Here is a 21,978-nt window from a genome sequence, read left to right on the forward strand (position 1 = left end):
GTTCTCTCCTGACTCCAGGCTAGGGCCTGGAATTCTCTGGACAATTTTCTACAGGAGCAAAGTACACAGAGATGGTGCTGCCCTTTTGTAATATACTCAGAGGGTTTCTAATCCTCTATTCCTCCTTCTCCCTGGCCCAGGTAGAGCAATGAACAATAGATGGGCTCTACTGCATGTTTCCCATAATTTTCCCCTAATGTTCCAGCCCACCAGTGCTACACTATGACCCAGAGTGAGCAGTACAAGCACTGCTGGCCTAATAGAATAGGAGAGGAGAAGGGATAGAAGGGAGATAAGGAGCTAGAAAAGGGACCCCAGAGGGCCATCAAGGTACAGGCACTACAAGCATGCCACCTAGTCAACATAATGACTGCCTATCCCTTCTTGGGGAAGGCTCAGGCCTTGCCAAAATTCATGCCCAAGTTTATACGAAAGTCAACATCCTCAGCCCAGGCAACTGGTACCACATCCTAACACAGCACAGGGAAAATGCCATGGTACTGATGGGGCTGGTGAGTAGTATGGGGATTGTGTGTCATAGCAAAAATAGGAGCACAAGGGTGGTACCTGGCCACTTGGTGAACAGTCCTGCCAGACTTGGTGAACACCTTAATGGGCTCACTGCAATACTTGAAGGAGGCCTCCACAGTTCCCAAGGCTATGGGGTCACTGGTAATGGGTACCAGGAGGCAGAATTCCTTGAACAACTGCAAATTGTATATGGAAGGCTCTATCTTGGGCAATCAGGTGCTACATGTAAACAGTCTCCCATTTTGCTGTTTCTCTGGACAGCATGATGGAGTCTGCTCCATCTAGATCTGCGCTGGTCACATCACTGCCTTCAGCACTGGTGGGGCCTGGCTTCTTGATCATCCTCTTCAGCCTCTGAATGGCACAGATGACAGGCTTCTAAGCTCAGTTGCATCATCTGATTATCATCTTCTGAGCCAGGAAGATCTTCTCTGCAGGAATCTCAATTCCCAGGTCACAATGAGCCATCATGATCCAATCACTGGCCTCCATTCTCCATCTCTGTCACCAGGTAGTCAAAACCTTTCTTCTTCACCAGCAGTGAAATGAGCCCATTGTCCACATATATATTGCTGCCTACCTCCACCACCTTGCAGATGTTTTTATAGTCCAGCTAAAGGATGATCTAACCACACTTTTCCATGTAAGCATTGTCTAGGATGATCTTCAGAGTAGCTCCCTTTTTCAGCTCCACCTCTGCAATACTGCTGCTCTTGATGAGTCCAATCTGAATCTCAGGCCCTTCTGTGTTCAGAACTACCACAATGGGACAGTAGAAAATGGAAACAGATGCAAAGTTGCATGGGCATTCTTGATGATCTCTGCATAGTACTTATGGGTTCTGTGACAGAAATTCAGCTGAGTTATATTCAGTCCATGCTGTCGACCCTCTGGGACCCTGTGTCTGCTTAAAACGAGTCTCTCGAGCAGATGGACAAAGAGTTGGATGAATTGACAAACAGACATACACAGGAGAGGTTGTGTTGAATCTGAATGTAATGTTCTGGTCGAGCCTCAGACTTTTTATATTACAGCGAATATCAAAAATTGCAAATCATAACAGATAAGGCACATTGAAGTTTTCCAGATGCAAGAGGAGTGACTTCAAAAGGAAACAGATAAATGTTTACACTAGAGATTAGCACAGATGCAAGAGTTTCACACTTTAGTGTTAATAGCACAAGGGGGTTATTAACTCTTGACAGGCTTCAAGAATAATGTAATGTCACTGACCCCGAAATTTGCTAGGCCTTGTTAAATTTTATCTTGTCTGGAGAATCCTCATTATCAGGATAGTATATTAACTCGCTCTTGGAATGGAATGTAGTCTGTAATAAAATTTTTATCTCAGTGAGAATTCCAGTCTCTTACTGCAGACAACTGAGTTAATGGCTCTGATTTATTGTAGTGATTAATTAGTTACTGAATAGGTTAAGCTCCTTGCTGCTATCTGGGATCTTGGAACACTGGGAGAGGCTTTAGCTAATTCAGAATACAATCTTTTTTTTTTTTTTTTTTGCTTGGTAAAGTTCTCAAAGTAGATTTTATTTATACATTTCTTCAAACAATTGTGGAATTTTTAAAAATCCTTCTCGAATTCAACAGTTTAGGGACAGCAGTGGAAGCAGGTGTCTACAGCAAACAACAGACTGCTGCACCAAGAGGCCAATTTATCCTATAATCTTAAAGAATCTCGCTTCTAAGTGTGTTTGAATTGGCCCCTGAGAATTGTTCAAATAAAGAAAACATTAGGGGAAAAGAGATTCATTTCTAAAATGTCCAGTCTTTGAAAATAAAACTTCAAAAATGTGGATTTGAAAGGATCTACAAAACCTGGTACAGTGTTTACACATCAGAGAACCAATAACCCCCGTTGACTAAAATGCAAATAATCTAAAAATACTTTAAATAGCATGGCATTAGTGATATTTTTTAAAGCATTTCATTTAAAAGAAACCAGAAAGACTGTTCTCACCCTAACAAAAAAATCCTAAACCTTTTCTAAAACAAAAATATATTTTGCAAGGGTAAACAACCTTGTACAGTTCACTGCTAAATTAAATTTCTTAGACTGTAAGAAATGGGGCCAAACAAGACATACACCCAAAATGGGTTGTTAACACAAGAAATGTGCTATAAGTAAAGTGCATGAAAGGAAGCCTGCTCAGCTAAATGAAGTAGACAAAGGTCAGAAGTCAGGGGTCATTCGCCAGAGCGGCAGCAGGCTCGAAAACCACACTGCAAATTCTGGCATCCACTGGCGGTGTCAGCATGAGGACCGTTAATGTTGTCACAGTAGTAAAAGTATTCGTCATTTAGGGAGGGACACGCTGAGACCAGATCCTGCAGCCCTGCACCAGTTACAGTCAGACAGCCAGAGAGATTCAGGTGCTCCAGGTAAGGCAGCCCTCCTCCCAGAGTCAGAGCCCTGAGACCATGGTCTGTGATCTGGTAACATCCAGACAGACTGAGAAACAAAAGTACTCGTCCAGTCTCTTGGTCAGACTTTTCACTCCCAAAATAAATTAAGTCTTCCCCCCTGGGCAATGTAGTCCTTAATGCTTTTCTACACATTGCAGAAGTCGCTGGGAGTGTAGTCATAGTTCTTAAAGCTGTCCCAGTACAACAGAATGAATGACCACAATATGCAAAGGCTGGAGAAGCACAATGCTGCTGCCAACAGACACTAGTCCTTAATCCGACAATGTCTTTACTGTAACAACCAGAGGAGGAACAACCAAAGTTGGAGGCTGTTTCCATCACACAGAGACTCTCAACATTTCTGTGTCTCCACTCTACAGCATCTTCAATATCAGCCAAATCTTCAGCATCTAGCATCCACACATAAGGAGAAGTCAAGCTTTCAGAAGACACAGGTTCAGTCCAAGAGCGCTCGTTGTCTATTTCTTCACCAACGCCTTTGTCAGTTAAATTGTGCAAACAGGCATACTGCGTGGTGGCTGGCATGGTAATGTCTTTATTCGTCCATGGAGTTGAAGCAGCCTGGCCTGCACTTTTCAGAAAGCCACTCTGATGAGATGTCAGAACTCCAAGAGCTCTAGAAATCTTCTCTAGAGCCATGTCTGTGATTTTTTCACATCCAGACAGATCAAGATGCCGAAGACTCTGGCAGCAACCAAGCCAAGACCAACTGTCAAATGCAGAATTGGAAATGTCGGTCTGGGTAAGATCCAGATGTTCCAGGTTAGGGCAAAGCTCTAAAATCTGCCTAACCATTTTGCTGGAGACTGCAGAGCTGTATGCTAACACTAAAGTTTTTACAGAGGTACCAACATATGGCAGAACATTATGAATTAAGCCATGGAGTAAACGTTTTTCCATTTGTGCAATGCTGATAGCAACCGATTCCTCTGCAGACTCTTCAGATTCATCTATATCGGCATCTTCATCCCACTCCTGGAAAGCACGACTTTCATCTTTCCTATTTCTCACCCATTCCTCATCAGGCTCAGTATCAAGTTCAGTGGCAGGACCACTATACCAGTCACCTCTTGCCCAATGAACAGGGTAAAGATGTTTCCACAAAGATCCTGTTTTTGCCAGCTGAGACCACTTAGTACTGACTTGACTACACCGACACAATTCTTGAGGATTAAGGTAACTGAAAATGGACAGCATTACCTCAGGAGGAAGATGGGTTATACCTGTGAAGTGTTCTGACACTTCTGCTTCAGTGTCTGCCTTCTCATCCACAGAGTACTTGAGAACTTTCTGTCGTTCCTCAGCTTGGTTCCACAGACTGAGCCCTCTGAGGAGCTCTGCTGTGTCCTTCTGCGAGCAGTGCTGTGCAATCACTTTCTTTTTGATATCTTTAAGCTCCTCGTAGGTAAAATATTCCATTAACATGGGCTGAAAAACCTCTTCTTCCTCTTTCATGTGAGGAAGAAAATCTCTTGTAAAAGCCTCCAATCTCTCTTTCAGCTGTTTTGCATAATTTAACTGTTCATACTCATTCTTGACATTCTTCAGCCCCTTTTCAAAGAGACTCAACATCTCGGAGAGCTTATTGTCAGAGTGTACATTATATATGGTCTGACTGCGCTGCTGAAGTAAACCAATAATGTATTCATTTTCAATTTGTTCATGCATTTTAAACTCCTTGAAAGTAGCATATAACGACTGGAGAAGAGCACGAAAGTCATTGTTGTTGGAAAAGTTGGTTTTAGAAAGCTTGTCGCAGTAGCGCCCCACCAGCTGCTTCATCTGCCAGTGTGGGGCGGTGAAGACGTCCACTTCATCGGGGAAGGGCGCCATCGCCACTGCCTCAGAGTCCGCCTCAGCAGCCGTGGCCGCCGCCTCTCCATAGACACCCTCGCCGTGGGGCCAGAATACAATCTTAAAATGCATTTACAATAAGGTAATACTAAATAGAGAGCACGGGGATCCATACACTAGACTAACGTGGGAGTGGAAAATTGATTATATGGTTTATATAGATTAGGGAGAGAGTGCCAGACTCCAGGAAGAGAGTTTCCTTGAAACTCTTTGCTTCATGAGCCAGCTTCCCAGCTTTCACTTTGTCAAACTGACTCAACCAAAGTACGTGGCATTTCTCCCTTTCTTTTTTTATTTTTTAGCCAAAGTTTCAGGATGTCCCGCCTCATCGTAGCTACAGATCTCAGGAGCACTCTAAAGATGAGTGGAAATGCAATGATTGCTAATAAAGCAATGCCAAAAATAATAAGTAGGATTATATTGAACCCAATCCAGGGGGTTCAATGCACTTAAGTTGTTTTTTAAATCTCTAGCCAATTCATCAATGTTCCAAGTGTCCAGATGGGTTTTACTAATATCTGAAATTTTTATCTTTCACTGTTCTAAGTCATGAGAAATATCAATATCACTTTATATCTCCTATAAATGCGTTTTCGTCATTATTCAATCAGTGGTTATATTATAAGGTAAGGGGGTATCACAAATGTACTGGAAAGAAGCATGACATTTAGTAGTTAACCTGGTCTTAATATTAGCAATATCTTGTCCTATTGCCAGCACTACTTTTTCTAGGGCGTTAACCTTTGCTTCCAATTTTTTTTTAATCTATGATATACAACTCTGACAAGGACACAGAAATATTCTTATGCATATCATTAACAAAATGAGCAGTATGCAGTTGCTGGACTAAGGCTGTAGTAGATAATGTAAAGGAAGTTAAGATTGCAATTAAGGCAGTAATTCCTAAAATCAGTGCTGCTACAAATCTCTTAGGTCTAATAAGTTCGTTTAGTCTTTTTTTAAAGTTTGCAATCTTGAATTTTCAAACCAAGGATCATTTCTCAACTCTACAGGCAGCAAAGCATAAGCAGATCTTTTTAACAAAATCATAACAGTAGATTCCTTATTTAAATTAGGATTTACAGAATTAATTAATTGACAAGAATTACAATGCATATGAAAAGACTTGCCAAGATTGGCGATCTTAACTCTTAAAATTATTTAACAATAAGCATACAGGTAAGGTACACCAGCTTTTACAGCTATAGGGGAGTTGGCCTGAATGGCCAAAAACAATCTCTAATGAAATCTTGTCCAATACTTTGTAGCAGTCCTTCTGCCTCACGAGTCAGCTATTTTAGTTGTCCCCAAGTTGACACCAGGTCGGCTCTCCTTGCTGTAGCCCATGGCGGAGATAGGAAGAGTTTCTTTATTTTGTTTGTGAGTGGCTGCTCTTTGATTTCTTTTTCCTCTGTGCACTCAATACAGCTTTCTGGTCACCAATGTTAGGGCACTCAGGAACTCACCGGTCAGCCTGTCACAGGAATCATTCTGGGAGCTAGCACGCTCTTGTAGTATTCTGTGAAAAAAACAGAAATATTGCCCCCTTTCCCCCATATTAAGTATCTGAACAGGATCATGCCATGTGCCAATAAGTGGATCCCTTTATCTCATGAATATGCCTGATTGTAGGGTGCCATGGACACTTAGAGAGATTTTTTGGCTTCTAAATTTTTAAAATATATAGACTTAAAATTCTACAGTACTGTTTCCTTGAGAATTATAAAAATCTCAGTAACATGGATAACATTAAATTGTTGATAAAACATCTCAAATGCTTGGCTGTAGTAGCCAGTTTTAATTTGATTTGGAACACCAAGCAAAAAAAAAAAAAAAAAACAATATAGGCAACTATACTTTTAGTTGCTTTTCTTGTTAAAGCAGTTGTAATTAGAAAGACTAAAAAGTTATCAATAGTCACACGTGCATATTTTATTTTTTTTAAATCAAAAAGTATCCATTTGCAATAATTGATTAAGTATACGTCCTCAAGAATTAATACCAATGTGTGGAACAGGTAGAAACTGAGGACACTGAGATTAAATCTTTACAATATGACATGCACATTTATTTATTTATTTATTTATTTATTTATTTATTTATTTATTTATTTAAAATACCAAATTATTATCTCAAGCCATTACTATTTTGATGATGTAAAGAATGAGATTAAATGGCAATTATTTTTGTATAAGATCCATAATTTACCTGGGATATAAATCTAGTCTGGCATTGCCTTAAGAGGTCTTTTCCAGGCAATCTTCAACACTTTAAAACACCATCTACAGCACATAATTTAATTATCTGTGCTGAAGCAGGCGGAAAATCAAAAGAATAAATATGTTATCTAATTCACATATACTTTTTTCCCATAGAAGGGTTGTTATTAAATACAGTAAATGGGATGCATGCATGAATTTATAGAAGATACAAATAAAAGCATGCATATAAGCAATTTTTAACTTATTTTAGGATGAGTATCAATTTTGTTTAAAATGATAGTATGCAATAGGTCAAATAACAATATTCTGCAACAACTAATTGCTGTTTGGAAAAAGGAATTCTTAATTCTTAATTAGCACCACAGCAGCCTTATAATAGGATGTTAAAACTTTGAGGTGAAGAAGGATGATTTTACATTAATGTTTTCTTCTTGCCAAAGAATAGCTGTGGACACATTTAATAACAATAACTAGAATATGTATCTAATATTTGATTACCACCAATTACAATCGATACCATTAGATTACAGAAGTTTCCTCTACTTTCTGTTAAAGCCTTTTTGGTTCTCACCAGTTAATTTGAATCTCACTTGATAGCACCTAACAAAGGCTTAGTTTCTCCTGTGGTGAATTTAAGGTGAGGTCTTATCCAATTAACATCCCCTGGAAGCTTTTGATAATAAAAGTTTTGAAGCAAATTTGTACCAATTTTCCAGTATAACTAAAACCCTAAATATTAAAAAAGATATTGCCTCTGAATCTTATGAAGCAACAACTATTCTCTAGAAGTTTAAACTTCCCTTTAGAGACATTAGCTAATAAAATACTTTAGGAAACAATATATACTGAAAGATTCAAACTTTTTGCTTCTTGTATGGGGCAAAACCCTTTAATGGTCACCAGTTCACTAGAAGTAAACTCTTTACAAATGGAAAAAATAAACTTTTATATCTATAATAATTTTATATGAAGTAGGCAAGCTATCTTGTAATGACTTTATAAGTTCTAAAGCCGGATTGACCTTTTATAAATCTTTAATTTAGTCTTTATTATGAACAACACCTGGGTAGATCTGAAAAGAAAAAAAAAATTGTTTAGCTAAAAAGAAATCCCCCTGAAGGGAGGGAGGGTGAAGTTTTAAGAACTTCCCTAGGCGCAGTCTGCAAAACACAAGAAACTTTGCACAAACTTTCCTGAAGCTGCTTTAAGCTTTGTATCAACCCAAATGTATATGTTTTCTAATCTGAGCATCTTGGCCCTCCTGCAATGAGGACAGATTCCAGAGGAATGATTCAACTGTCTGTCCATGGCTCTGATTTTGGACAATCTTTCTTAAGATGACTTATACCTTAATCATTTTCTTTTATAACCTTTTATGGTTTTTTAAGGCCACAACCATAGCCAAATTGATTGTGTGAGGGTCTAATTTCTGCACAAAGATGAATATATCTAGTTAACTCTGCCTTGCTTTGTATGGCTGAATGGCCAAAGTGAGCAGCATTAGCACTCTTATAAGATGATTACTCTTGTAATAATCTTAATTATGGGTAAGTTAAAAATCTTAAGCTTTTGATTAAACTGTAAACTGTAGTCAATGGGACACTGGCAATTTTAACCATAATTTTTAAGTTTTTGTTGTAATATTAGAATATATCTATAACTTGTGGTAAGTAAGACCCAATTTTAAACAGTTTATTCTCCTTAAAATCAAATACTAAAAACATCACCATCATGTTACAAAATTTGACTGCCAATTCATTAATGTATGACAGTTTAGATTGTAATGTTCCATTAAAGGGACATTGTTTTAAAATCTTATCTCTATAAGTCTATTTTCTAGGATAAGGAAAAATATTATCTCAATTTAGAAGTATCTTTAGAGGACTAGTTCTCTGGTCTGGTTTATGCCAGGTGCTTTTGTTTGAAAATGACTCTTGCCCTGAGTTACTACTTTTAAGTTAACTTTATAACCAATGTTACATCTTTTTAATCATACCCAAATAACTTAAAAGCCAATTCTCTATGACCAAGATATGCAGATCATATTTATACCTTTAAGACCAGTCAAAGACCAGATGAAGTGGCTACTCGAATCTTATAAATTTAGATCAATTAAAAAATTTTACTTTTTATAGCTATACTTATAAGATAAAAACACACTTTGTCATATGCTAAACACAATAATCACAAAATTGCAGAGAATTTTTAGGAAAAACCACTATTAGCTTATTTGCCTTAGAACTAAAAGGTTGCAGACTCCTTTTCTTTTAAAAAACAAGTTTTTTAGCAGGAACTCTCTTGCTGTGCTTGATTTTTGGATAAAGTGAGGGCTCTCTCTCAGCCTCCTTTGTGCAAAATGAGAGTGAATCAGCAGGTAAAGTTTTAACCATTTATTTTTGTTTTATTTTTTCAACATGAAACATAAAACAGTCATTCAGACAACGAAACAATCATTCAGACAATGGAACAAAAGACATACATAAATTGACATGATTGGTGCATCAAACATTAAACAATACAAAAAGGGTAGAGAATTTCTCCTGTAGGGGCCAGAGAGAATAAAACAGGGTGTCCCCCGATTTCTCTCTGTCCCTGGGACAGTGTGAATTATTAAGGGGAGTAATATGTTATTCACACTCTAATCACAAAATACCTGGTAAAAGAACTTTCAGGAAGGACAGAGGTTTATTTTGTTGAGGAAGTCATGGAGACTGCAAAGGTGTATGGGTTCATTTCTGAGTCTTCAATTCTATTCAAATGATCTACCTGCCTGTCTCTGTACCAATACTGTATAGTTTTTAATCAGTATTACTTTCTGGTAGAGCTTGAGATTAGCAATGGTGATTTCCTAGAAATTCTTTCATTATTGAGAATGGTTTTTGCTATCCTGGGTTTTTTGTTATTCAAGATAAATTTAAGAATTGCTCTTTTTATATCTCCAGAGAATTGAGTTGGAATTTTGAGGGAGATTGCATTAAATCTATAGATTACTTTCAGCAATAAGTCCATATTTTTACGATGCTAATCCTGCCAATCCATGAACATGGGAGATGTTTCCCTCTTCTGAGGTCTTCTTCAATTTCTTTCTTCAGAAGCTGGAAGTCCTTTTCTTGCTATATAGAACTTTCACTTGCTGGGTTAGCGTCACACCAAGATATTTCATATTTTTGTGACTACTGTAAAGGGTGTTGTTTCCTTATTTTCTTTTTCTGCATGTTTGTGCTTTGAGTAGATAAAAGCTACTGATAACTGGTAGTATACTATCTTATCATCTGCAAATAGTGATAGCCTCACTTCCTCTTTTCAAATTTGCATCTCTTTGATCTCCTCTTGTTACCTAATTGCTATATCTAGAACCACAAGTACTGTATTGGATAGGGAGAGAGATGGCAGCTTTGGCTTGTCCCTGATTTTGGTAGGACTGCTTCAAGTTTCTCTTCATTTAGTTTGATTGTGCCTATTTGCTTGTTGAATATTGCTTTTATTATATTTAGGTATGGACCTTGAATTCATGATCTCTTCAATACTTTTAGCATGAAAAGGTGTTGTAATTTATCAAAGGATTTTTCAGCATCTAATGCAATTATCATGTGTTTTTTTTTTATTTGAGTTTGTTTATAAAGTGGATTATGTTGATGAATTTCCATATATTGAGCCATCTATGCATCCCTAGGATGAAGAATACTTGCTCATGGAGGATAGTTTTAATGTGTCTTGGATTCAGTTTGCAAGTATTTTATTGACTATTTTTGCACCAATATTTATGAGGACAATTGGTCTGAAGTTCTCTTTCCTTGTTTTTTCATGTGTTTTAGTTTTCAGTGTAATGGTGGCTTCATAGAATGTATTAGGAAGTGTTCCTTCTGGTTTTGTTTTTATGAAATAGTTTGAGAAGTATTTGTATTAGGTCTTCTTTGAAGTTTTGATAGAATTATACATTAAAACCATCTAGCGCTGGGAATTTTTTGGATGGAGGACTTTTAATGACTGCTTCTGTTTCTTTAGGGGTTATGAGACTGTTTAAATGGTTTATCTGATCCTGATTTAAGTTTGGTATCTGTTATCTCTCTGGAAAAATATCCATTTCATCTAGATTTTCCAATTTTGTTGAGTATAGGCCTTAGCAGTAGGAGGTGATAATTTTTAAGTTCTTCAGTTTCTCTTGTTATGACTCCCTGTTCATTTCTGTTTGTGAAATTTGTAAGTCTCTGTGACCTCTAGTTAGTTTTGCTAAGAGTTTATCTATCTTGTTCATTCTGTCAAAGAAGTGGTTCCTGGTTATGTTGATTCTTTATATAATTCTCTTTGTTTCTACTTTTTTGATTTCAGCCCTGAGTTTGATTACATTATGGTGTCTACTTCTCTTGGGTGGATTTCCTTCTTTTTGTTCTAGAGTCAGATGTGTTGTTAAGCTGTTAGTGTATGATCTCTCCAACATCTTTATAGAGGCACTCAGGGCTGAGTTTTCCTCTTAGCACTGCCTATATCATATCCCATAAGATTGGGTATGTTGTGTTTTCATTTTTGTTAAATTCTAAACAGTCTTTAATTTATTAATCCCGCCTTCTCTTCTTTTTGTTGTCATTGTTAATACCAATCTTAGTCCACAGTGATCTGAAAAGATGCATGGGATTATTTCAGTCTTCTTGGATTGGCTGAGACTTGTTTTGTATCTGATTATTTGGTCAGTTTTGGAGAAGGTATTGTGAAATGCTGAGAAAAGGGTATATTCTTTTGTTTTAGGGTGGAATGCTCTAGAAATATCTGTTAAGTCAATTTGGTGGATAACTTCTGTTACTTTCATTGTGTCTCTGTTTAGTTTTTGTTTCCATGATTTGTTCATTGGTGAAACTGAGGTGTTAAAAACTCCTACTATTATTTTATGAGGTTTAATGTGTGCTTTGAGTTTCAGTAATATTTCTTTTACAAATGTGGGTACCCTTGCATTTGGGGCATAGATGTTCAGAATTGAGAGTTCTTTTTGGTGGATTTTTCTTTTGATAGGTATATAGTGTATTTCCCCATATTCTTTTGATAACTTTTGGCTGAAAGTCTATATTATTGGACATTAGAATGGCTACTCCAGCTTTTCTTTTGGGGCCATTTGCCTGGAAAATGTTTTCCATCCTTTTTCTTTGAGATATTGTCTATCTTTGTCACTAAGGTGTGTTTCCTGTATGCAGCAGAATGCTGGGTTCTCTTTACATATCCAGCTTATTAGTCTATGTCTTTTTATTGGATAAGTGAATTCCATTGATGTAGAGAGATATTAAGAACCAATGATTGTTGCTTCTTCTTATCTTTGTTGTTAGAGGTGGAATGATGCTTGTGTGGTTCCCTTGGATTTCTTTTGAGATTAGTTTCTAGCTATTTCTTGGGTCTAGTTTCCCTGCTTGTGTTGGTGTTTTCCATATATTATCCTCTGTAGGAATGGATTGGTGCAAAGATATTGCTTAAATTTGGTTTTGTCATGGAATATCTTGTTTCCCTGTCTATGATAATTGAGAGTTTTGCTGGGTGTAGTAGCCTGGGCTGTCATTTTTATTCTCTTAGGGTGTGTATGACTTCTGACCACGATCTTCTTGCTTTTAGAGTCTCTGTTGAGAAGTCTGGTGTAATTCTGAGGGGTCTCTCTTTACATGATACTTTTCCTTTTTCCCTTACTGCTTTTAATGTTCTTTCTTTGTTCAGTGCATTTGGTGTTTTAATTATTATGTAACAGCAGGAATTTCTTTTCTGGTCCTATTTGTTTGGAGTTCTGTAGGCTTCTTATATGTTTATGGGCATCTCTTTTTTTAGGTTAGAGAAGTTTTCTTCTATAATTTTGTTGAAGATGTTTGCTGGTCCTTTAAGTTGGAAGTACTTACTCTCTTCTATAACCTGTTATTTTTAGGTTCTGTCTTGACACTTGTGTCCTAGATTTCCTGAATGTTTTGGGTTTGGAGCTTTTTGTTTTTTGCATTTTCTTTCACTGTTGTGTCAGTCTTCTATAGTATCTTCTATACCTGAGATACTTTCTTTTATCTCTTTTATTCTGTTAATGATGCTTGCATCTGTGACTCTTGATTGCTTTCCTAGGTTTTCTATCTCCAGGGTTATCTCCCTTTGTGATTTCTTTATTGTTTCTATTCCACTTTTTAGATCCTGGATGGTTTTTTTCAATTCCTTCACCTGTTTGATTGTATTTTTCTGTATTTCTTTAAGGAATTCTTGTGTTTCCTTTTTAATGACTTCTAGCTGTTTGCCTGTGTTCACCTGTATTTCTCAAAGGGAGCTATTTATGTCCATCTTAAAGTCCTCTATCGTTACCATGAGATATGATTTTAAATCAGAAACTTGCTTTTCCAGTGTGTTGGGGTATCCAGGACTTGCTGTGGTGGGAGAACTAGGTTCTGATGGTGCCAAGTAGCCTTGATTTTTGTTGCTTATGTTCTTGTGCTTGCATCTTGTCATCTGGTTATCTCTGGTATTAGCTGGTCTTTCTGTCTCTGAAGTAATGTGTCCTTCCTGTGAGCCTATGTTCTTAGGTATGTCAGTACTCCTGGGAGACTAGCTCTTTTCAGGCTAGATTTGAGTGTGGAGACCTCTGGCACAGACTTATTTCCAGGGCACAGATGGAAACTGGAATCATTCTGTCCCAGGCTTCTTCACAGTTCCTTTGTCCTGTGGGCTCCAGTTGGGTCAGGTATTGGAGCAGTAGTGATGGTCTCTCCTGTGATTTTATGTGTGTCAGCACTCCTAGAAGACCAGCTTTCTCTGGGCTGGATGTGGATGCAGAGAGCTGTGGCACAGGAATAGCTCTGAGGCACAGATGAAATCCAGAAATATCCTGTCCAAGGCATAATAATTTTATGATGAAGAACTATATGACCCTCTTTTATTTAAGCTACGAAATCTAACTGAAGCTGAGTTTTCCTAAAAATCTAGTTTTTATTTGAATATATCTATATGTATGTATGTATGTATGTATATATATATATATATATATATACATACATACATACATACATATATACTCTAAAAATAAAAGCATATTAAAATTCCATTAGGTAAGCAATTTTAAAACTATTTCCCTTATTGTTGATATTAATATATAATTATATCATTTCCCTCCAAAGATTCCCATATACCTTTATATCTCTTTCAAATTCTTTGCATTTTTCATTAACTTTTGTTACATTCACATGTTTCTACAAACACACATGATCATAAACATAGCCTACATAGCCAGCCTAATGTTACTTTTATGTATATTTTCATAGCTGATCATTTAGCATTGGATAACCAATTGGTGTGCTCTTCCCTGGGTGATACTATTTCTCAAATTTACATTATTTCTGAATTTCTGTAGTTCTTTGTACATTGTTGAGGCCCCATGGACTTTCCATTATCCACTCTGACATCTTATTTCCTTTATTCAGCTTACATTGGTGAGAATTTATAGGTATATTTTCTGACTCTACTAGGAGACACAGTCTCACAACAAACTCCCTGATCATTTCTGCCCCCACTTTCTTTGTGTTCCCTGAAACTTATGAGCAGGAGTTATTTTGTAGATGTACTCACTGGAACCAAGGCTTACATCTCTGACATTTGACTGGGTTTGGATTCCAGTGTCCATGTGATACAAAGAAAAAATTTCTTGTGCTAGTACCATATTGTTATTACTAGGGGTGGGGTGTGTAACACATTTAAGATTTGGTAATTTCACCAGCATTATGCTTTACTCTCAGGATGTTTTTTCTTTTGCTAACAAAGGAGTTTTATGTTTTTTAATGAAGTACTTCATATAAATGACAGGTTAGTTTTTCAATTTATGTGAACAATTAGCTGGAGTTTTTTTTTTTCCTTTAAATTTTAAATACAGAACCAAATTATTTTCTTTCTTTTTTTCCTTTAAAATTATATTATATTTTTACATTCCAATTGCTGGTATACCTCCTGGTCCCCCTCCCCAAAGTTCTTCATCTCTTCCCCACCCCATTTTGCCTCTGACGGGGTGATTCCCCCACCTACCCAGCCACGTTCACTGCACCCCACCTCACCCTGTGGGCATCCCCTTTATCTGGGGCATCATGTCTCTACAAGATTAGGTGAATCATCTTCCACTGAGGCAAGACAAGGCAGTCCTATGATACACATGTGTCTTGGGTCATGGGCCAGCTCATGTATGCTCTTTGGTTGTTGGCTTAGTCTCTCAGAGCTCCCAGGGGTTGAGGTTAATTGACACTGTTGGTCTTCCTATGGAGCTGCCACCCCCTTCAGCACCTTTAATCCTTCACCTAACTATTGCAAAGTGGTCCCTGACCACTTGGCTGTAAGTATCTTCATCTGTCTCAGTCAGCTGCTGGTTGAACCTCTCAGAAGCCTGCCTGCAAGATTCCTGCCTGCAAGCATAAGATTGCATCAGTAATAGTGTCAGGGTTTGGTGCCCTTCCAGGAATGCATCCCAAGTTGACCTGGAAATTGGATGCCATTTCCTTCAGTCTCTGCTCCATGTTTATCCCTGCATTACTTTTAGACAGGAACAATTCTGGGTCCAAAATTTTGAAGATGGGTTAGTGACTTCATCCTTCCACTGGGGGCCTGTATATAACCCGGAGGTGGTCTCTTTAGGTTCCATCTCACCACTGTTGGGCATTTTGATTACGATTATCCTCATTGAGTCTTGGTAACCTCTCACATCTCAAGTCTCTCGGGAATTTCCAGAGGTTCACTTTCCAGATACATATTTACATTCATTATTCTGGCCCTCTGTGCTTTCCTGCCCATACCACCCACTGTACATAAATTTTAAGCAAGCAGGAATTCTTTATTTTTCTGTTCTATATAATGCTGTTTTAAAATTTATTTTTCTAATCAGTATCATTAATTAGATTTACTACTATTTACCCATAGTTTACAGTAATAAATTTCTCTTGATATTATAAAATTTCCTAGTAAATTTTATATTTCTTCTTTAATTACTGTAACTTAATTTGACTGAATGTCTTGAATTATGGCAACCCTTATTAATCAGGAAGCTACTTCAGATATCCAAGTAACATATAAAGTAGGGGGCAGAGAAAACAAAATCCTATTAATTTTGGAATCATTGCTCATGTTTATGATTGTCAGTTTGGCTTCATTGTCCTAGACATTGTAAAAGTCACTTTTTTTTTCAGAGAATGTAATCCCAGCACTTGGGAGGCAGGAACAGGAAGAGTGGTTTTCAGGACAGCCAGGGCAATACAGAGAAACCCTGTCTTGAACCCCCCCCCCCAAAAAAAAAGACATTATGGAATTAATAATTTTGGTGAAGACCTATTGTCTATGTTGTTCATATCTAGTTATTGTGATGAGATATCAGAATCTAGTAATGTTTCATGATAAGGAAATCCTGACTCCTATTTGCTAAATAGATGCTTGGATCTCTGTTTATTGACAAACTGACTTCTCATATTATAGAGCAGGTGAATGCATTCTGGGATTCAGTCTTGGGAGGTCCAGTGCTAATACTCAAGTAGAATATCTTATTAGATTGAATAGACTAAGACAACATAAAGTATGAAGAAAACATATTTTGCCTATAAAGAGCATTTTAAGAAAGGATGGGGAATGAATGGCTTTGTGTCTATGTTTTTCCTTCCACAGAGGTGTCAATTCCTTGAAATACAAATAATAATAATAATAATAATAATAATGCACTCCTCTATAGGCTATTTTTTACTAAGTACTTAGGAACAGCATTAAGAAAAATAACTAATAAAAAATGAACTGAAGATGGGTAGGGATGGGAATAACAGAGATCAGGTTGGGGTTGGAGATGGAAGGAGAGTGTACTGGGAATGATGACAGGAACTGGTAGACATTTTGGGGTGATGTGGAAACCTAGTGTAATGGAAACTCCCTGGAATCTACAAGGGTGACCCTAAGAGAAGCCTGAACTGGCTAGCTTCTGTAACCAGGTAAGACTTCCAGTGGGGGACTGCAAGATCAACCCAGCTCAAAAGCTTTTTTTCCAACAGTCTTTCCTGCCTACAAGTTGCACTGGGGTAATGGTAGCAGAGAATTTGTGAGAATAGTCAATCATTAACTGGTTCAACTTGATGTCCATGCCACATTTGGCACAGCCTGGAAAGCAGAGAAACCTGGATTAGAGCCAAACACAGTTGGGAAAAAAAGAAAGAGAGAGAGAGAGAGAGAGAGAGAGAGAGAGAGAGAGAGAGAGAGAGAGAAAGTAACATTCTGTTTTACTAATACACAGAAGCCTAGGCCAACCATCATCTGAAAGGCTTTATCCAGAAACTGATGGGAGCAGATTCAGAAACCCACAGCCAAACATTAGGTGGCACTCGAGGGATACCTATGAAAAAGGGGAAGGAAGGATTTTTGGAACCATAGGGGTCAAGGATATATCAGGTACATTGCCCAGAGCATCAACTAAGCAGGGCTTATATCAGCAAACTGAGACTAAACCAACAATCGGAAATTTGTATGGGTCTGAATTAGATTTTCTGTATACACCTTAAGGATGTGTATCTTGGTGTTCTTGTGGGACTCCTAATAGAGTGATGGTTATTTCTGATTCTTTGTTCTTAGAACCCTTTTCCTCTGTTTGGGTGCCCTTCTTCAGCCTTGATATGAGGGTATGTGCATATTCTTATTGTAACTTTTCATGCTATGTTTGGTTGTTATATCTGGGAGGCCTACTCTTTTCTGAAGGAAAATGGATAGGAAGAGTAAATCTAGAGAAGAAGAGAGGTGGGGTAGAAGGACATGGTAGGAGTAGAAGTAAGGTAAGCTATGAGTGGGATGTAATATATGAGAGAAATACTATATATATATATATATATATATATATATTATTTTATATAATACACACACAAACATATATAGTACAAATTGTAAGAGGAAAATAAGAGCAGATAAAAATTCTTGTATTTCAGTGTATAGTTGTATAAAATTATTAAACATATAAAGAAATTTCATTCTTTGCCTACACTATAAAAGACCTGCTAAGACTATATGTGTCTTAGTACTACATACAGTACTGCTATATGGCAAGAGTTGATAGTCATCTAGACCTGCTGATTATAAAAGCTAAAGAAACTTTCCATCACTGTAGATACACATTGATGTGGACGTTTATTAATTTCTATTCAACATTTTCTCAAAATACATAATCAAAATAAAAATTTAAGCAGCCTTCTAAATTTCACTTTGCATATCATTTGATGTATAAACTAATCAACTTTCATTATTTCAATTCTCAATTCTTCAGATTTATTATTTATCTTTTCTAAAATTTATTTATCTTATTAAAAATATATAATTCATATACAATTTTATGCAATGTGCTTGACTCATGTCTTTTCCTGAAAGATTCATAGATGATTGATCATGATATGAGGTACAATACCAATTAAAACATTCAATACTTCTTCCAAAATACATTATGCAAATCATATATAAATGCAAAATGGCTTTTTCAAGGATCTTATTTATTAAAGTACTTCTACTAAGTGTCAAAATACAATTCACAATGTTTGGTTATTGTCTAGTTTATTTCTTTAAACAGGCCCAAAATTTTATGATACTTTTGTTTGTTTATTTTCTTTTGTTTTTTGAGACAGGGTTTCTCTATGAAATAGCCCTAGCTGTCATGTACTTGCTTTGTAAATTAGTCTAGCCTTGAACTCTCAGAGATCAACCTACATCTGCCTCCCATCTACTGGGATTAAAGGTGAGTCCACTATGCCTGGCAAAATTTTATGATACTTTTAAAACAAATTCTAATTATTGAAACATAATTGGCTATTTTGGGCTTAGTTTTCATTTTTAATATTCACCGAGAATTTGTAAATTTATAAATATCACAAAAATTTTAAAAAGAACTTATACATAAATCATGATTCTCTCTGAAAAAATAATTATAGAAGTTCAGAATTGGCAAAAACTCTGTTTTATTAATAATAGTTTTCTAACCATTGTGCTTAAAGTTTCTATAGATAAAGCACCAAGACATCAATAACCTTGAACACTTCCATGTGGTAGCAAAGAAGACACTCTGTGATGTAAGCAGATTATAGGACTTTTACCAAGGACACAATATCTTCCCACCTGAATTCTCTAACCTTAAGGCATCTGCTCATATATGAACTTACATTGTTAGTTAATTTTCATACTAGGTTAGCTTTTCCTGACTTTAAGTGTAGGAGTTAATTTATTTTGATATTGCAATATGTCAGTTGTTGGGCTACAACTTTATTAATAAATTATTTCATTAAGGCTTGAAGTATATAAAACTCACGAGTGGTTTGATCCTAAGGTTTCAATGCCTTCTTCATTTTTTACCTGAAAAGATGTGTGTGTGTGTGTGTGTGTGTGTGTGTGTGTGTGTGCATGCACATGCGTGAGATATATATATACTTATTTTCTGCAAATTTTTCCCAACATTTTTAATTAGATATTTTATTTATTTACATTTCAAATGTTATCCCCTTTCCTAGTTTCCCTTTTGAAAATCCCCTATTCCCTCCCTCTGCTCCCCAACCTACTCACTCCCATTCCTAATCCTGGCATTCCCCTATACTGGGGCATAGAGCCTTCATAGGACCAAGGGCCTCTCCTCCCATTGATGACTGACTAGGCCATCCTCTGCTACATATACAACTAGAGCCTCAAGTTCCATGTGTTTTCTTTGATTGGTGGTATAGTTCCAAGGAGCTCTGGGGGAATAAGGTTACCCCAGCGGAGACAGGCAGAGGCTCATGGGCCAATGACGGGCAAGGCCCTCCCCTGAGTTCGCTACACAGCATCCTGTGTCACCACATTCAGGGAAAGCTGCGTGTCCAAGGGCCCTGCCCCACAGCAGCCAGTGACCTGCTGGCCAGAAGCCAAAGAATATAGATAATAAAGGAGGTTGGAAGTCACCAATTTGTCTTAGTCAGGGTTTCTATTCCTGCACAAACATCATGACCAAAAAACAAGTTGGGGAGGAAAGGGTTTATTCAGCTTACAATTCCATACTGCTGTTTATCACCAAGGAAGTCAGGACTGGAACTCAAGCAGGTCAGGAAGCAGGAGCTGATGCAGAGGCCATGGAGGGATGTTCTTTACTGGCTTGCTTACTCTGGCTTGCTCAGCCTGCTCTCTTATAGAACTTTATTAAAACAGCATCTGGATAGATCTGCAAAGGTGCTCTTTTAGCTAAAAGAAAATTTTCCTGGAGGCAAAGAGGGGCAAGGAGAACTTCTTTAGGCACAGTTTTTAAGACAAAAGAAAGTCACAAAAACCTCACTGAGGCTGCTCCGAGCTTTAGAATTACTAAGTTTCTTTAGCAATATTAGATTATAACTACAACCTTGGGAAAGCAATTTCAAAACAATTTATCATCTATAGAATCAATATGAGAAGCATTACTATCATATTATGAAGTTTGACTGCCAATTTATACCTATAAATACATGACAGTGCAAGCTTTAATGCTTCATTAAGGAGACATTGCTTTAAATCTTATCTTAAAATTTACTTACTAGGATAAGAATCACATTAAATATTATCTCAGCTAGAGGTACTTAGGAGGCCCAGTTTTTTGGCCTGCTTATGCCATGTGTTTGAAAAACTCCTGAGTTGCCATTTTAAGGCTAACCCTCTGTTACCAATGTAACAATTATTTAATCATAACCAATGACTTATGAGCTAATTGTGAAGACACGCAGAACACATTACCAGTAAAAAACCCAATGAAGCAGCTACACTTAGACCAATCAGAAAATATTAATTTTTCTAGCTATAATTATAAAATAAAAAGCACATTGTAATTAGCTAAACACAATAATCATGAATGCTGAGAATTTTCTTAGTACAAAACCATCTATCACCTTTTTTGCCCCAATACCATGAGGCTGCAGACTTTCTTTTTTCTTTTAAAGAACAGTATTTCCAGCAGGGGCCCTCCTGCTGTGTGCCTGATCCTGTGGCCACTCTTGGCTTTGCTATACCAGCAGAGAAAGTTTTAGTCATCTTTTATCTTCCAACATGAAAACACAAAACATTTATTCATTCAGACTAGACATACATGAATTGAACACGTGAACAGACTGGTGCACCAGACATTAGACAAGACCTTAGACAAAAACACAAAGAGGGCAGAGAACTTTTGCTGTAGGGCCCAGAAAGAACAAATCAGGGTGCCCCTAAAATTTCTCTCTGCTTCTGGGACATTTTCCTCCCGCCTGATGCAGTTTCTGACTGAGGCCAATCTGCCTATTTATTAAATCCAAACCCTTTTGTCTCTCTCACCTAAGAAGCAGCTTCTGGAAGCTGTGGCTAACTGCCTGTTATATTCCTAGATTCTGATATCTCACTGCAGAACCTACGTGAACCCAGCACCTGGGTTTAGTGCTCTTCTGGCTTAGACTGTACCACACCTGGCAATCTTATGCCTGTTGATTCTCGTGTTCCGGTACTAATTTTCTTTAATTATTTTCTTTTTCCATGGAGCTCCAAACAAGCAGTGCTTCTTCCAGTGTCCTCCAACTTTCCCAGGCCTCGCATGGGATACCAATTTGTGGGGGCCGGCCTGCGGCTCTCATGTCTAGGTTCGAGCCTTAGATGCATCTTGGAACTGAAAGAAAAGAGAGAATCTAGGCAGGTAAAGAGAGAAATGGAGTACATATCATGTGAGTTCTTTTGTGATTGGGTGACCTCACTCAGGATGATGCCCTCCAGGTCCACCCATTTGCCTTGGAATTTCATAAATTCATTCTTTTTAATAGTACTCCATTGTGTAAATGTACCACATTTTCTGTATCCATTCCTCTGTTGAGGGGCATCTAGGTTCTTTCCAGCTTCTGGCATTATAAATAAGGTTTCTATGAACATAGTGGAGCTTGTGTCCTTCTTACCAGTTGGAATATCTTCTGGATATATGCCCAGGAGAGGT

General features: G+C 37.3%; 1 protein-coding gene and 1 pseudogene across 2 annotated transcripts; both read right to left on the bottom strand.

Moving 5' to 3' along the window:
• Nucleotides 1-215: 215 nt before the first annotated feature.
• LOC110295909 (pyruvate kinase PKM pseudogene) lies at nt 216-1,023 on the bottom strand (annotated as a pseudogene).
• A 1,032-nt stretch (nt 1,024-2,055) lies between these two features.
• Nucleotides 2,056-4,864, bottom strand: LOC147006104 (F-box/LRR-repeat protein 5-like). 2 transcript variants are annotated; one of them, XM_085840219.1, is made up of 2 exons: nt 3,246-4,864; nt 2,056-2,979 (listed from the first exon to the last, which is right to left on the bottom strand). In XM_085840219.1, the coding sequence occupies exons 1-2, from the start codon at nt 4,804-4,806 to the stop codon at nt 2,843-2,845; spliced, it is 1,698 nt and encodes a 565-aa protein (XP_085696345.1). In that variant the 5' UTR covers nt 4,807-4,864; the 3' UTR covers nt 2,056-2,842. The 2 variants fall into 2 exon arrangements, with proteins under 2 accessions (XP_085696345.1, XP_085696337.1); XM_085840211.1 differs by having other exon boundaries at nt 2,056-4,864.
• Nucleotides 4,865-21,978: the final 17,114 nt, after the last annotated feature.

This window comes from Mus caroli, unplaced genomic scaffold, assembly GCF_978045245.1.
Source record: "Mus caroli unplaced genomic scaffold, Mus_caroli_1 scaffold_1, whole genome shotgun sequence".
Classification (NCBI taxonomy): Eukaryota; Metazoa; Chordata; class Mammalia; order Rodentia; family Muridae; genus Mus; species Mus caroli.

What these genes read in the sequence shown, in the direction of transcription:
- LOC147006104 (XM_085840211.1), bottom strand. Translation starts at nt 4,806, where the DNA reads ATGGCGCCCTTCCCCGATGAAGTGGACGTCTTCACCGCCCCACACTGG.